General features: G+C 41.3%; 1 protein-coding gene across 1 annotated transcript; it reads right to left on the bottom strand.

The window, feature by feature from the left end:
* Positions 1 to 566: 566 nt before the first annotated feature.
* Positions 567 to 14,132, bottom strand: ZNF502 (zinc finger protein 502). Its single transcript, XM_080806373.1, has 3 exons — positions 14,049 to 14,132; positions 4,430 to 4,540; positions 567 to 3,890 (listed from the first exon to the last, which is right to left on the bottom strand). The coding sequence occupies exons 2-3, from the start codon at positions 4,482 to 4,484 to the stop codon at positions 2,317 to 2,319; spliced, it is 1,629 nt and encodes a 542-aa protein (XP_080662499.1). The 5' UTR covers positions 4,485 to 4,540; positions 14,049 to 14,132; the 3' UTR covers positions 567 to 2,316.
* Positions 14,133 to 16,390: the final 2,258 nt, after the last annotated feature.

Consider the following 16,390-nt stretch of genomic DNA (forward strand, 5'->3'; position numbering starts at 1 on the left):
ATTCTCTTCCTTCCTGTTTTCCCAGGAAGTGAAAATGGTATCAGACTCTAAACCTGAGGATTAAAACATTTTTGGATTTTTAGAAAATCTCCTAACAAGACGTTAGAGATATTGTTCATCCTTAGAGGTCCCATTTCTTCTCTAGGAAAACTCTCCCAACTCTCTCTAATCTCAACTCAAGAACTCTAAAGACAGTATTGTATAAATATTAACACTAAATACCTACATATCAGGAAGTTGCTAAAGTTTCTGGTGGGCACAGGTTGATTAAAATATATTAACTCAACAAATATTTATTAAATATTTCCTGTGTGCCAGCAATGAATTCTCTAGTGTCATTTTCATTTAGAAAGTACAAATACGGGTGCCTGGGCGGCTGTTGGCTAAGCGACTCCCTTCGGCTCAGGTCATGATCCTGGAGTCCCGGGATGGGCTCCCTGCTTGGCAGGGAGTCTGATTCTCCCTCTGACCCTCTCCCTTCTCATGTTCTCTCTCTCAAATAAATAAATAAAATCTTAAAAAAAAAAAAAAGAAAGTACAAATACATCAGTATCTCCTTTGAGTACTATAATTTTTTCATGAACATAAAATTCTAACAGGGTTATTTTTGTCCATAGGGTATTAATTTACTCAGTTATGAACTGCCCTGTGGCAGGTTTTGGGAATAGAATCTTCACAGCTGCAGAGGGAGAGAGTGCTGTTTCTGCCATGTTCCTATTAATGGTAATTAATAGCTCAAACCACTGCTTACAAGATAGCTGTTCTGGAAAAAAATTAATGCTGAGTTCTAAATAACTAACCATTCCAGAATCAACTGACTTTGTTTTTTTAACAGTCATTATTTTTAAAACGATATAAGCTTCAGGGCATAGAAACTATTCCAAATAGCAGTGAAAGGTAATCCTCACCTAATCTCTCAGAGCTCAAACTTTGGGTAGCAGTAAAGAACATGAAAGGGAGTAAGGAAATAAAGGGGAAAACCATGCCCTTTCTCTTAAAAGAATAAAACACCATCATAGTGGCAAACTGTACTATCTCAATACTCAGGGACTTGAAAAAGAGGTAGAATATTTTCCAAATTTATTCCATGAAAGTCTTTCCCTAGATACTCCTAACCTGCAGGGAAGGGTAAATATCCAAGAATAAGATAGTTCCAATAAAATCAGGAATATCTGAAATCTAACAGATCTGTTTATAGCCTCCAATGGCATAATTACATGAAACCTAACCCTCCCTGCTACAATGACCAACACTCTCTTAGGGACTAGTCCAGCAGCCCCAAATCCGGCCAACCTAAAAAGCTGACTGCTCTCTTCACTAATGGTTTCTCCTCCCTAAACATCAATTAACAGTTGTTTGGACATAGTTAACCCTGGTGGGTCTCTCTCCCCTGGACCCTACAAACCGATGGCCCAGGCAAACTTATAAGAGACAGGTGTACACCTTAGTCCAGGCCTGGGATATGTAGGTAACGTGCTCAAACACAGACTTCCTGCTCTGAGCCTCGGCACCAGCAGTCTAGCACAAACCATCCTCCTCATGGGTGAGTGTTCCTCTGGGACAAAGGTTGGCCCTTCCTCTTCCTGGCCCTCTGAGCAGATCTGACTCTCTTCCCACAAACTGGCATCATTTAAGGTTAAGTTTCTCTTGACCTCCTACTTCCTTTTTGGCTCCAAATTGCCTTCCAGCTTGAAAGGCTCAGGAAAGATCTCTCTTGCCCTGATAAAAGCCTTCTTCACGAACTATCTGTAGACATCAGCCCAGTTCTTGCCACATAGCCCCTTATTTGTTGAATGAATGAGTAAGGATTCTTCGTTTTCCCTTATTTCCAATGCCCCTTCATGAGACCGCTTCTAACAGATGGCATGTTCTCAGATATCAGAAGGCTACTTAGCACTACCTCAGAATTGCTTCCACATGCACACTGAACATTTGGAAAAGCACCTCAGCCTACTGGCCAGAGAACACAGGTCACAAGTTGGGAAGGTGGGGCAGGAATGCAGTAAGGGAAACACAGGTGCTAACTTAACAAATGGCCCCTAAAGTCATCAGAGTCACAAGGGGAAGGAGGAGCGGTAGGTAGCCAGGATTTATCCGAAAAGCAAGAACTTCCTTTCTACCCTGTATTCCCAGATGCCCAGCTGGAGTAGGCTCTGCATTCTCCAAGCTCCTGCCTCCATAAGTGGAAATACTCTTCCGAGTGTAATAGTTGGTGTTCCTTCATCCTTCCCTCCAGGAACTCTGCCTGCCCCACTGCCCCCAGCCAGATTCCCAGCCACTCTTTCTAGAGAAGCTATCACAGCCTGAATGCCAGGATTATTCACTATTGTGAAGTTTCTGATGTCTGAAAAGGACTGAACTATGTCTGAAGAATTTTCCACATTCAATGCATTCATAAGGCTTCTCACCAGTATGAATCCTGTAATGTTCACTAAGGTGTGCATACTTGCGGAAAGTTTTCTCACATTCACTACATTTATAGAGCTTCTCACCAGTGTGAGTTCTGTGATGTTCAGTAAGAGATGAGCTATGGGCAAAGGCCTTCCCACATTCTTTACATTTATAGGGTTTCTCTCCAGTATGAATTCTCATATGCTGAGTGAGGCAGGTATTCTGATTAAAGCCCTTCCCACATTGATTGCATTTATAGGGTTTTTCTCCAGTGTGACTTCTCTGATGCCGAATGAGGCAAATGCTCTGAATGAAGGCTTTACCACATTCACTGCATTTGTAGGGTCTCTCCCCTGTATGAATTCTCTGATGCTTAGTGAGTGGGGTACTCTGAGTAAAAGCTTTGCCACATTCCTTACATTTGTAGGGTTTTTCTCCAGTATGAATTCTCTGGTGTTTAATAAGGGATGGGCTCTGACAAAAGGCTTTGCCACACTCCTTACATTTATAGGGTTTCTCTCCAGTATGAATTCTCTGATGCTGAGAGAGGTTTGCCTTTGTTTGGAAAGTTTTCCCACATTCATCACATTTATGGGGTTTTTCCCCAGTGTGAATTCTCTGATGTTGTGTGAGATTTGAATGTTTGCGAAAAGAAGAGCCACATTCATTGCATAAATAAGGTTTCTCACCAGTGTGAATCCTCTGATGATGAATGAGGTGTGTGTTCTGATTGAATGCCTTCCCACATCTATTACATTTGTAAGGTTTCTCTCCAGTGTGAATTCTCTGATGTTCAGTGAGATGTGAATGATTGCGGAAGGAATTCCCACATTCGTTACATTTATAAGGTTTCTCTCCAGTATGGATTCTCTGATGCTGAGTAAGAAATGATCGACATCGAAATGTTTTCCCACACTGCTCACATCCATATGGTTTTACTCCGGTGTGAATTCTTTGATGCTGAACGAGGAAGGAACTGCGACTAAAGGCTTTCCCACATTCCTCACATGCATAGGGTCTTTCTCCAGTATGAGTTCTCTGATGGTGGGTAAGGGATGAGCTCTGAGTAAAAGTTTTTCCACATTCATTACATTCCCAAGACTTTTTCTGAGTAGAGAGAGCTGGGCATTTACTTTGGTCTGAAATCTCATCAGTGTGTATACTACTTGTCTCCCACTGATGTAGGCTCTCTTCTGTAGAAACCCTGAGATGTGTAACAAAGCTGGAGGTCAAGAGCAAGCTTCTCTCAAAATCATATTCTTGGCTCATTGTTTCAGGAGATGCTTCCTTGTGGATAAAAGTTATTTTCCCAAAACCTCCTTCCTGGAAAAGGCATGGTCTGGGAACCTCTCCAGAAGGGTTTTCCTTCATGCTTTCGCATGTGTATTTTTTTTCAAATACAGAACCCTGGTTTGCATCCTCTGGTAATCCCTTTGCTACTCTCCCTGGTGAATCAATTTCAGAGACATCCTCCTCTGGAACAGACTTTTCCATCAAACCTGAAAGAAAACATCAGAGTGGGTATTTCTTACACAGGACAGAATGGAAGCCCCTGAGGTTACAGGGGCCTAACTCTAACATATGTCAATACTGGCATACAAACAAGGCCCAATAAAAGCAAATCGAGCACATAACTCAATTACAAGGGCTAGAAGAGATCTGTATCAGGGTGGAGTTCACCATTAATAAGGAACCCCATGGAATGGGCACTTACAGATATTTAGGAAGCCACAGAATCAGAGACAATACAAATAAAGGGAAAATAACAAACAGCAGAAAGCTAGAATTAGGTCAAAAGAAGAAACATGGGTGGTTTGTATTCAGAGTGGACAGTGGGCGAATGAATGTAAAAGCAAATGCTGGAAATGAGACAAAATGAATACTGGGGAAAAGTTGGCCCCCAGAGAAGCTCACCCACATCTGCCCTCCAACATCCCTAAAAGGAGGATAATTGTATTTCCTGAGTTTCAATCAGTTTCTCTCGTAAAATTTCCAAAGCCCTGCTATTTCTCCCACTGGTTTTTCCTTACTCACTCACCTGGACAAACCTCTCTTCCAAGCGCTCTCTCTTCAGCTCCTTGCATATTCAACATCCACAAACCTCTTTGTTTTGACTGGAAAACACTTCAGAGTTGGAAAACTGGGAGCCCTGCTCATAGGGGGAAAAAAAGGTGGGGAAGGGGATATCACTGTCCCAATAAACAGGAAAAGGACAAAGAATTGTTGCCTAGGGATACTATCTAATAATTCACACAAAATCTGTTCGGATACCAGTGTGACCGCATGGTTGACTTCCAGCCTTCTAGCTTCACAAATTCCATTTGTCAGCTGTGTAAAAAGTGATAGCCAGAGTGATCTATCAGCAAACACTCAAGTGCTGGATGGATAAATCAGAATACTATTTATAATGATAAAGCTACCTATCAAGTAGATATAAGTATTCATGTCTTTACACAACAATCAATACGAAAGGCCAATGAACATAATCAAAAGTTGCACTGGTAGGGACGTATGGGTGGCTCAGTTGGTTAAGCATCCGCCTCTTGGTTTTGGCTCAGGTCATGATCCTTGGGTCCTGGGATCAAGCCCTGCATCAGGCTCCCTGCTCAGCATGGAGTCTGCTTCTCCCTCTCCCTCTGCCCCTCCCCTGTTTTTACTCTCTCTCAAATAAATAAAATCTTAAAAAAAAAAAAAAAAGAAGTTGTTGCATGGGGAAGTGGACTCATAACAAGGCTAATGCAATAAGTTTGATCCACCCATCTTCACTATCTGCCAAGGAGCTGGACAGTAGTTAGGGAACTCTATTTGTACAACTTAGAGATACACTGACTGCCCATTCTTCTAGATGTCAGATCAACTAAACAGTTTTTCTTCAGGCACAGCTCAACATTAAGAGTGTAGGCTGCAGTTTAAAAAAGAAAAAAGAGGTGCCCGGGTGGCTCAGGCAGTTAAGCATCCAACTCCTGATCTCAGCTCAGGTCTTGATCCCAGGGTCATGAGTTCAAGTCCCACATTGGGTTCCATGCTAGGTGTGGAACCTACTTAAAAAACAAAACAAAACAAAAAACACTTATACTGTGAAATAATTTTTGACATACAAGAAAGTTACAAAAAATAGTACAGAGTTTCTGAAGTTTGGAATGTTAAATCACAACTGTTCCTCCAAAAATGTCTCTCCATATAATCCTGAATTGAGAAGCAGAATCAGCAGCATTATTTCAAGGAAAAAGGAAGACAGAAAGATTATTTTACCGTAATCAAGAGCTCAGAAGGCAATTAAAATGGCATGAGTCTGCTGAAGTACATACGTAATAAGGCTGGTACTATGGGCTTCTCATCAAAGTCTGCGCCTCTGCATTGAGTTTTAAAGGTTTAGGAGGATCCTATCTCGGAAGCTCCCGGGTGGCTCAGTGGGTTAAGCATCCAACTCGATTTCAATTCAGATCATGATCTCAGGGTTGTGGGATGGAGTCCCGCATCCAGCCCAAAGTGGAGGCTGCTTAAGATCCTCTGTGTCCGGGGCGCCGGGGTGGGTCAGTGGGTTAAAGCCTCTGCCTTCGGCTCAGGTCATGATCCCAGGGTCCTGGGATCAAGCCCCACATCTGGCTCTCTGCTCAGCGGGGAGCCTGCTTCCCTTCCTCTCTCTGCCTGCCTCTCTGCCTACTTGTGATCTCTGTCAAATAAATAAATAAAATCTTTAAAAAAAGATCCTCTGTCTCCATCTCCCTCTGACCCTCCCCTATCCTCTAAGCGTAAAAAAGAACCCACCATACAATCCTACAGAAAACCATTTAGTAGAGTAGGGTTTCAGTATAATCAGAGTTAGCGGACAAAGTCAGACACACCCCCACCTGCCTAGAACTTACATTACAGTTGGACAATGACATTAAAGTGTAGTTACAATTTTGGAAATTATAAAAGTGGAAATATGGGATGCGGGAATGTAGAGAAAAGGGGACCTAATGTAGTCTCGGCAAGAAAGCCTTCCTGAAAAAAAAGGTAAATAGGAAACAGGTGAAGATAGAAAAGAATAGACCAGAGATACGAAAAAATATACAAAAGGAAACGAGCTCAGTACTTTGGAAAAATGAAAAAGATCCAGTTAGACAAAGTATTAAGCACCAAAAATGAGACATGGACACTGAAGCAAGCAAAAGCCAGATCAAATACAACCTGTGAACTATTTTAAGTGAGTAGAAAGCCACAAAAAGAATATGAAAAGGTTTGGGGGGAAAAGTGACATGAGCATATCTGCTGTTAATAAAAAAACACATCCTTCTGCCCATAGCAAAGAGGGAAACTGTGTATGAATGGTGGAAGGTGGGGAGGCAAGGTGAAGACTGGAAGGCCCCGCTGGGAGGCTGTTTCAGCAGTCCAGTAAGTACAATGGACAAACTAAGAAACGGAATCCACAGGACTGGATGAATATTGGGTAGAGGTGTGAGGGAGTGGGAGAAGTCAAGATAATTTCCTGGTTTGGGGCTTGAGTGATGACAGCAACCTTTAGAGAGAATGGGAACACTGGTTTAGGGAAAAAGAAGATACATTTAGTTTTCAAATATCCAAAGAGAAAGTAGGCATACATATCTGGAATAGAGGAGAGAGCTGTCATGAAGAGAGTAACTACCATTCTGGAAGTAACAGATAAAAACATCAAAGGAGTGTGGCTAGGAAAACCTCAACAACAACTTTACATATTAAAAGGAAATTTAACTCTGGCTTTTGATTTTAGAGATTCCTAATCCCCTGAGAGAAATAAAAGAATTTAATATGTGATAAATTGGCATCCCTAGTCATAAAAAATTAAGTATTTATAAATTATGTTGGAACTGTTGCTTAACTACCTGGAAAAAACACTTAGTGAGATTCCTACTTCATACCACATACCAAAATAAATCTAAACTAGTTAAAGGTTTAAATATAAAAAATGAAATCACAAAATAAAATACTAAGAAATAATTGAGTTTAGGGATAGGATAGGCTTTTCTAAGCAACATGCAAAAAAACACAAACCACAAAGGACAAAACTGGATAAATCTGGTCACAGAAAGACAACATCTCTCTATCCAAAATACAAATGAAATTAAATGACAGACAATCTAGGGAAAGTATTTTTGATTTATACATCAAGGAGTAAGTAGGGGGTGCCTGGTGGCTCAGTGGGTTAAAGGCTCTGCCTTCAGCTCAGGACATGATCCCAGGGTCCTGGGATCGAGCCCCACATCGGGCTTTCTGCTCAGCGGGGAGCCTGCTTCCTCCTCTCTCTCTCTGTCAAATAAATAAATAAAATCTTTAAAAAAAAAAAAGGAGTAAGTAGATGCACCTAATGGATAAAAGACTTCTTATTAAAGAGTAAGGAAAGGGGCGCCTGGGTGGCTTAATCAGTCAACGGTCTGCCTTTGGCTCAGGCCGTGATGCCAGAGTCGTGGGATGGAGCCCCACGTCACGCTCCCTGCTCAGTGGGGAGTCTGATTCTCCCTCTTCCTCTGCCTGCTGCTCCACCTGCTTGTGTACTCACTCACTCTCTCTCTCTCAAATAAATAAATCAATAAATAAGATCTTTGAAAAATAAAGTGAAGAGTAAGAAAAAAAGAAAAACTCATAAAACAACGAGATATACAACGTATACAGCAAAATTACAAAAGGCCAATAAACACCAAAACAAAGTTCCATCTTGGTGGTAATCAAAGAAAGAATAAAGAATCTATTTTTTTTAATTTTTTATTTATTTATTTGACAGACAGAAATCACAAGTAGGCAGAGAGGCAGGCAGAGAGGGGGAGGCAGGCTCCCCGCTGAGCAGAGAGCCCGATGTGGGACTTGATCCCAGGACCCTGAGATCACTACCCGAGCTGAAGGCAGAGGCTTAACCCACTGAGCCACCCAGGCGCCCCAAGAATCTATTTTTTTTTTTTTAAGATTTTATTTATTTATTTGACAGACAGAGATCACAAGTAGGCAGAGAGGCAGGCAGAGAGAGAGGAGAAAGCAGGCTCTCCACGGAGCAGAGAGCTCGATGTGGGGCTCGATCCCAGGACCCCGGGATCACGACCCGAGCCGAAGGCAGAGGCTTTAACCCACTGAGCCACCCAGGCGCCCCCCAAGAATCTATTTTTATATCAAATTAGAAATTTTCTTTTCAGTGTTAAAAGTCAACACTGACAAAGGTATGGGGAAAGAGAGCTTCTCATACACAAGCAGTGGGAACGTAAACTAGTACCATCCTTCTAGAGATAATTTGGCAATATACGTCAGGTTTTAAAATTGTAGGTTGAGTTGCAGTTGGAATCCTGGGATCATCATTTTATAAGTATCGGAACTCAGAAAAGAATACTAAGGATATAAAACAACTACAGTGTATCTCAGAAGATTCTCAAAATCATCAAGATGCCTATAAAATACCTATATTCTTTGATCTAGTAATTCTACTATTAGAACTTTTTCATAAAGAAGCAACTTCCCAGGGTATCTGGGTGGCTCAGTCAGTTAAGTGTCTGACTTTTGATCTCAGCTTGAATCTTGATTCAAAGCCCTGAGTACAAACCGCAGACTGGGCTCCATGCTGAATGCGGAGCCTACTTAAAAAAAGAAAAACAGGGGGCGCCTGGGTGGCTCAGTGGGTTAAAGCCTCTGCCTTCGGCTCAGGTCATGATCCTAGGGTCCTGGGATCGAGCCCCACATCGGGCTCTCTGCTCGGCGGGGAGCCTGCTTCCCCCTCTCTCTCTGTCTGCCTCTCTGCCTACTTGTGATCTCTGTCCGTCAAATAAATAAATTAAAAAAAAAAAGAAAGAAAGAAAAAGAAAAAGTAATTTCCCACAGAAGAAAAAAACTGAACTCCTTTGTTACCTGTAAAAAAATTACCCTGCAATGTTGCTGGAAAACACAATCTTCCTACCAGTGGACACTAAGGCTTAGGAAATTATGGTACTTCCTCTTGGTGGAAATTATACAGACATTAAGATAACTAAAAATGAAAATACGTGATCATTTGGAAAAATACTTATCTCTATGTAAATGAAAAAAATGGAGGACTTCAAGTACATCATATATATGTATGTTAAAACATGTTATTTTTTTATGCTTTCTTTTTTAAAAACTAACTCTAATCTCAAGAATATGTATCAAATTGTTGACCATGACCATCTCTGAAGAAAAGGATTATGGCAAACTTTTATGTTAGGGCCTATCTTTGTGTAATGTTTCAAAGTTTTCCTGTAGGAATAAACAGCTTCTGTAATCACATTTTTTTTTAAAGTAAAAAAATACGATCAGAGATGAACACAGAAATGTATGTACAAAGATCACATTGTTACTATAATTGTAAAACAACAAGCAAATAAATATTGATAGCACAGCAATAGGATAGCTTTTGTAACTATTAAAAATCATGTTTTCAAAAAATATTCATTAGAAAATACAGTATGTTAAATCAAGAGAATACAAAATAAAAAATCAAAAACACAAGAAACAAATGTTGAAGACTATGTAGAGGAAAAGGAACACTTGTGCACTGTTGATGGGAATGCCAACTGATGCAGTCACTGTAGAAAACAGTATGGAGGTTCCTCAAAATGTTAAAAATAGAACTACCTTACCATCCAATAATCACATTACTGTGTATTTACCCAAAAAAATACAAAAACACTAATTCAAAGGGATACATGCACCCTTGTTTACTACAGCATTATTTACAATAACCAAATTGTGGAAACAGCCTGTGTCCATCAACAGACGAACAGATAAAGTAGATGTGATATCCACACACAATGAAATATTATTCGGCCATAAAAAATAATGAAACCGGGGCGCCTGGGTGGCTCAGTGGGTTAAGCCTCTGCCTTCGGCTCAGGTCATGATCTCAGGGTCCTGAGATCGAGCCCCGCATCGGGTTCTCTGCTCAGCAGGGAGCCTGCTTCCTCCTCTGTCTCTGCCTGCCTCTCTGCATACTTGTGATCTCTGTTGAATAAATAAATAAAATCTTAAAAAAAAAAATAATGAAACCTTGCCATTTGCAAAAACATGGATGGAGCTAGAAAGTACAATGTTAAGTGAAATAAGTCAGAGAAAGACAAACACCGTATGAGTTCACTCAGATGTGGGATTTAAGAAATCAATGTGGGATTGAGAAAAAAGGAACAAGCAAAAAAAAAAAGAGAGCGAGAGAGAGAGAGAGAAAGAGCTAAAGCAAGAAACAGACTCTTAACTACAGAGAACTGATGGTTACCAGAGGGGAGGGGATGGGAGGAATGCATAAAAGAGGTTAGGGGAATTATAGTGTACACTTGCGATGATCACTGAGTCACCGCAGATAATTGCTGAATCACTATATCGTACATCTGAAATGAATATAATACTGAATGCTAACAATACCAGAATCATAAATAAAAAGGAACAAGTGAAAATTATGCAAATATGATTTTGGAAAAATTATTTAAATGCCTGCTTGATTTTGATGTAAATTTTGGTTGAGACTCACTCTCCTGGTGTCCTAGGTATCATGAAGTCAAGGAACTTGTATGTCTTGTTCACAAAATTTCCAATGCTATCAAAATGTCTGGTTCTCAATGCTTACAGAGGAAGACTGATTCTCAATGATTACTGCTCTCGGACGGGTGAGGCTGGAGCAGAGAGGAGGAATCTGGAATCTTCACAAAACTTTTGTATATGGGCAATGGAGGACCTTCTAGTCAATGAATCTGCAGAGAAATGAAGCACGTAATTCTCAGGGCTCCTGCCTTAGTTCGTGAATGAAACTAATAATCTAAAGTTCCCAAAGGAACACCTTTTAACTTTGCTATAGTGATGGCTCATGTACATATTAACAGCCCTCAAAAACTTGGACCTCACTGACTAAATGGAACAATCTGTCTTGATATGTAGATGTAATGGTTGTTAATATAAGAGCTATACTCTGGAAGAAAAGACCTTAAAAAGATCATTTTGGTGAGCTACACAACTAACCCTCAGCCTTGCAGTATGAGGCAACAGGATGAATGTATATATTGGGTTCTTTTACATCCTTAATACATGAGGTAGTTTTGTGGGAGGATTTGCTTCTTTAAACATCCTTTTAATGAATGAATTACACCTTTTCCTTCTCTTAGAGTTCCTTAGCTTTAAAAAAAAAAAAACATGCTTTCAAAGAATATCGATGAGAAAATACAGGATGTTAAAACAGAATATAAAACACTAAAATAAATATGCATACACACATCAGCACTAAGCAAACATTCAATAAACAGGAACTATTATTAATACATGGATATATTGGGGCACCTGGCTGGCTCAGTCGGTTAAAGCCTCTGCCTTCGAATCAGGTCATGATCCCAGGGTCCTGGGATCAAGCCCCACATAGGGCTCTCTGCTCCACAGGGAGCCCGCTTCCTCCTCTCTCTCTGCCTGCCTCTCTGCCTGCCTCTCTGCCTACTTGTGATCTCTGTCTGCCAAATAAATAAAATCTTAAAAAAAAAAAATACATGGATATATACAAGACACAAAGAACAGAAGAAATCCACCAAAATGTTAACATATTGATGACTAGAACATTTAATGGGTTACTTTCCTTTGTCCTTTATACTTGTCTATATATTTCACTTTCCCTAAAATAAACATGTATTACTTTTATAATTAAAGAAATAAACATGTAAAAAATGACAGTCCTTGCTCATGGGTTTCAGCAACAAAAAACCAGAAACAAAAACAAATACAACAAAAAATGCTAGATCCAATGAACATGGATCTTAATCAAGTAAGATCTTATTCAAGTAAGATTAAAGTGGACTAAAATGGGAGTCAGGAAACTGCTCTGCCATAGCCCATGTGAATGGACCTACATGACTAGCTATCTAGCTCAAAAAGCTGACAAATTTAAAAATATCCTAATTGGGGTGGAGAGAGTATCCATGAGTCCTTTCAGCTTTAACATTCTGTTGACTCCTTAACTAATGAGTTAATTCATGTAAGGCATTTATAAAGATATCTGCTCCATGGCAGGCATTCCACAGGGGTCAGGAATTATCATGTTTGATACTAAAATCTATGGAGAAGAAAAGACATATTGGTGACAACCCTCTCCTCCTACTGTGAATTATCTGAGCTGTCAGCAGTTTATGTCAAACTGGAAACTTTTTCGTAATGGGCTAAAAAATAAATAATTTAGGCTTCATGGGCTATGTGGTCTCTGTCACAACAATTAAATTTTGCCTTTGTAGTTTGAAAACAACTAGACAATACCTACACAAATGAGCTTGGCTGCGTTTTAGTAAGACTTTTTTTTTTTTTTTTTTTTTTTAAAGAAAAACAGGTGACAGACCAAATTTGGCCTGTGGGCCATAGTGTACTGACTCTTAGCCTATAAATTCCCCAGAGAGGAAGGCACAGAGGAAGGTTTTTCCACCAATGCCTAGTGTAGAATAATCTGATTGTCAGTGATTTTAAGATGATAAAAGGATCTGTCCGAATCCAGGTTTAGGAGAGAGATAGGTTTTATGGTGAAGGATAAAAGGAAAAAAGTAAACTTTTTAATAGCTTAATCCTGTTAAGATTAACAGGGACCTAGCTCTCTCCTCTTACCTTGTAAACGCCTTCTCCTCCCTGCCACCTCCTTACCTCTCAATAATGAGCTAAAGGATTGTAGACAAGCCAGGTGGGATATTTCACTAATTTGAAAACACAATTCCTTCAATAAGACCACACTCATACGTACTCCTCTCTGAAGCCCTTCTTGGGTTTGTGGGTTGGCCAAAAGTACATACTCATCCAGGCTGCAGCAGCGCACTAGATTTCTCTCTTCTGCAGTCTTGGGTCACTAAGCGGCCATGCCTCCTTAGAGAGTCATCTATTCTCTCCGTACCTCAATATCCTCATTAAAAACTACAGATAATAGTAGTGCGAGTTAAACAGATGAGCCCAACTGCTTCGAACAGTGCTCTTTTGCACTAAGTTTAAATTATCACAAAAATCTTCTCACATATTTATCTATCTTCCTCCATTGCTAGACTGGAAGCATCTTCCCATTTGGCAGGCTCCAATGTCACTCATTCTGTAGCCCCGCCCCCGAGCTCTGTATACTATTTGGCAAGTTACGCATAGTAAAATTCCGTTGCAAAACAATAACGGTTTCCATACGTGCTATCCCAGACATGCTGTCAACTGAACTTTGTAAAGAAAGGCAGGCAAGGCCTACTCGACAGTCCAACTTTAGAAATGAAGCAACAGGCTCTGTGTCCTCAGGAATTATATAACTCAGAGACTCGAGACTCGCCACCTAGTGCGCTCTACACTACTGCCGGGTCCTAGTACGACGGTCCCTAAAAAAGTTTCTGAGCAGCAGGACTAATGGCGGGGGAGTAGGTGGTATCCAAACCGAGAACTCTGAGCCCCGGGCCTTCGTTTCCGAACACGGGTCCTAGCTCTTGGTCATCTATCCATCACTCAGTCATCACTCATTCGTTCATTCCCGCCACCATCTTCTTAGACGCCAGCTCTGTGCCGGGCCCTGTGCGGAGGCCGCTGGGAGTTCCGGGCCGCACGCGCAGACAGCAGTCCGAGGGAGCTCGGGTCCGGGGCAGGCTTCCTACAAAAGCCTCCCGCCCGCCGGCCCAGCCGAAGGCGCCTGGAGCCACTCCTTTCCCCTCCCTGAGGCCCCGCCCGCTCACCGTGAAGTCCGGGGGCTCCCCGCGGGGTGGCGACTCTGGTCCCACAGGTGCGCGCAGGCCCAGGGCACAGGCTTACCCTCCCCCAAGCCGGAAAAGCAGTGGCGCGGCCGGTAGTGCGTCACCCTCGCCCCTCGTCTCGCGCATCCTTCCGCCGCTTCTCTAGGAAGCGGGAGGAGAGTCTCGATGGGGTCCTCAAGGAAGGTCGATGCGGGGGGACCTGGTTTCCCTCCAAACCCTCCCAACCAAGTGCCTGAGGGCCCATTAAACGCTACCTTTGCTCGGAACACGGCGACCACCCCATCCCTAAAGAAAACTGTAGTTGGGGTGGGCGTTAGGGTTGGAGAGACTGCTGAGTAGGAGTCGGAATCGGCTGTCTCATCGAGGCACTAGTGTATTCCCGCTGCTAAAGGATAGCCGCTGATTAAGAATCTTGAAGGATCCACTATTTAGTGGGAATAATGGGCAAATTCCCGTTCTAGGCCCCCACACACTGACCTTACCGGGCAATATATCTTATTCTGCTATTATTCACGTTCCATCTTAAGTGAATTCCCATTGGTCCCCTGAAATCTCTTGTTTGTTCTTGACACTGGATCTTCTTTCCAGGATTTGCCCTTCTGGAATATTCTCCCTCCCCTCTACCTACTGTCTGCCACGCTGGCCATTCAGGTCATACTGGTTCTTCAAGACCCAGGGCCAATCTTTACTTGACCTTCCCTAGTGTTTACTCTCCACTGTCACCCTAGGAGTAATTCCAGCTCTAGCTGGTCTCATAAATACACACACTTGTCCACTTTCAAACATTATTAGAGAGCAATACGTGTAATATTCCACCCAAGGGTCACTATAAAGGACCCAATTCATCTCTATACAACTCTAAGCAGATACATATCCCAGTGTTTAGCAGTGTGTGGCAAAGTGTTGAATCTGTTAATCAAATACAAAAGTAAAGTTCAGATATTTGCATTTTTGAGAAATTGAAAAATATGTCATTAATTCCATCCAGGAAACAAGTTTCTGAACATCCAAAAGGAAGGACCATCTAGCTGACCTGTTTATACATCTGCTGTATCCTTCAGTAGAATACAAGCGTTATGAAGGTGGGGACCTTCTTTCTCCTATTGCACTGACTAACTACATCTAGAACAGTGGCTGACATATAGTAGGCACTCAGTAGATATTTCGTGAATGACTGACTAAACCACCAAAATTAGAATTCTTCCTTGAGCTGAGGAATTACATTCCCATTACTGATACTGATCCTACTAGAGTTTCAACCCTAAACATAAGTAGCTCACTAAAATCATGAAATTTTTGAGGAACACCAACAATACATGAGAAAGAGTTTCAAATGCATCATTACCAGATTCATAGAGGATATGATAGCTGGTTACAGTTTATGTTCTAACAAGTTACATGAAGTAGTTCCTCCAAGTAGATGTGTTTTTCTTGTAAATGGGAGAGAAAACTGCTGGGAATATCATCTTTCTTCCCCCATACTACCTAAGGCACACACTCTAAATAGTTGAATGTCACTCCCCTTTGGGAAATAGAAACTCCTGGTAAATCACATTTAACCACCATTCAAAAGAGATTATATGAAGAATATGCCATGAAGATATCTTGCAAGATGCAACCACCAGTACCATTCACAGTTGCTTACTCAATATCTATTTCTCTCTCTCTAACACTCTGTGCCCAATTTACCATCAAGGAAAAAGGGCTAAGAGAGGTGGATGCAACCAATATCACACAGATTGTAAGTTAAAGAATAAGATCAGAAGGTTAGAACTTCTAACTCCAAATCCAATGCCCTTTGCAGGTTACAGCAGACAATTCCCTTTCCCTTTCCATGATTTAAGTTGTCCTTGTCTAGATCTTCTCCTTTTTCCTTACACCATCTCTAAAGGGGCCAGAACTATGTACAAAAATTTTAGATCCAATGATCACCATTTCAGCAAGGATACCATGGCAAACACTACACGTTGCCCATAAAGTATCCATTCTCATAATGCTCCTTACTAACCAACCCAAATTGTTATTCAGTGTAGCACTGTGCCCAAATTTCTCAAGTTTCTTCTCAGCTAGAGCTGTCCATATGACACAGTTCTGGACTAAGAGATAAATATATGGGCTTATGGGTGGAGCTTCCAGAACACCACCGTTTTCCTAATTAAAAAGAGCAGACTGAGTTGGAAAATTTTTTTCCTTCACTTTTCCCTTCTTGGAACACAGTTTTGAGGCTGATGATGCAGCAGCCATCTTGTAACCATGAGATGCAAATATGAAGATGTTAATCACATTGGAAGAATGGGATGACTGAAGGAAAAGAAGAGCATGGT

The sequence above is a fragment of the Martes martes genome (assembly GCF_963455335.1).
Source record: "Martes martes genome assembly, chromosome: 1".
Taxonomy (NCBI): Eukaryota; Metazoa; Chordata; class Mammalia; order Carnivora; family Mustelidae; genus Martes; species Martes martes.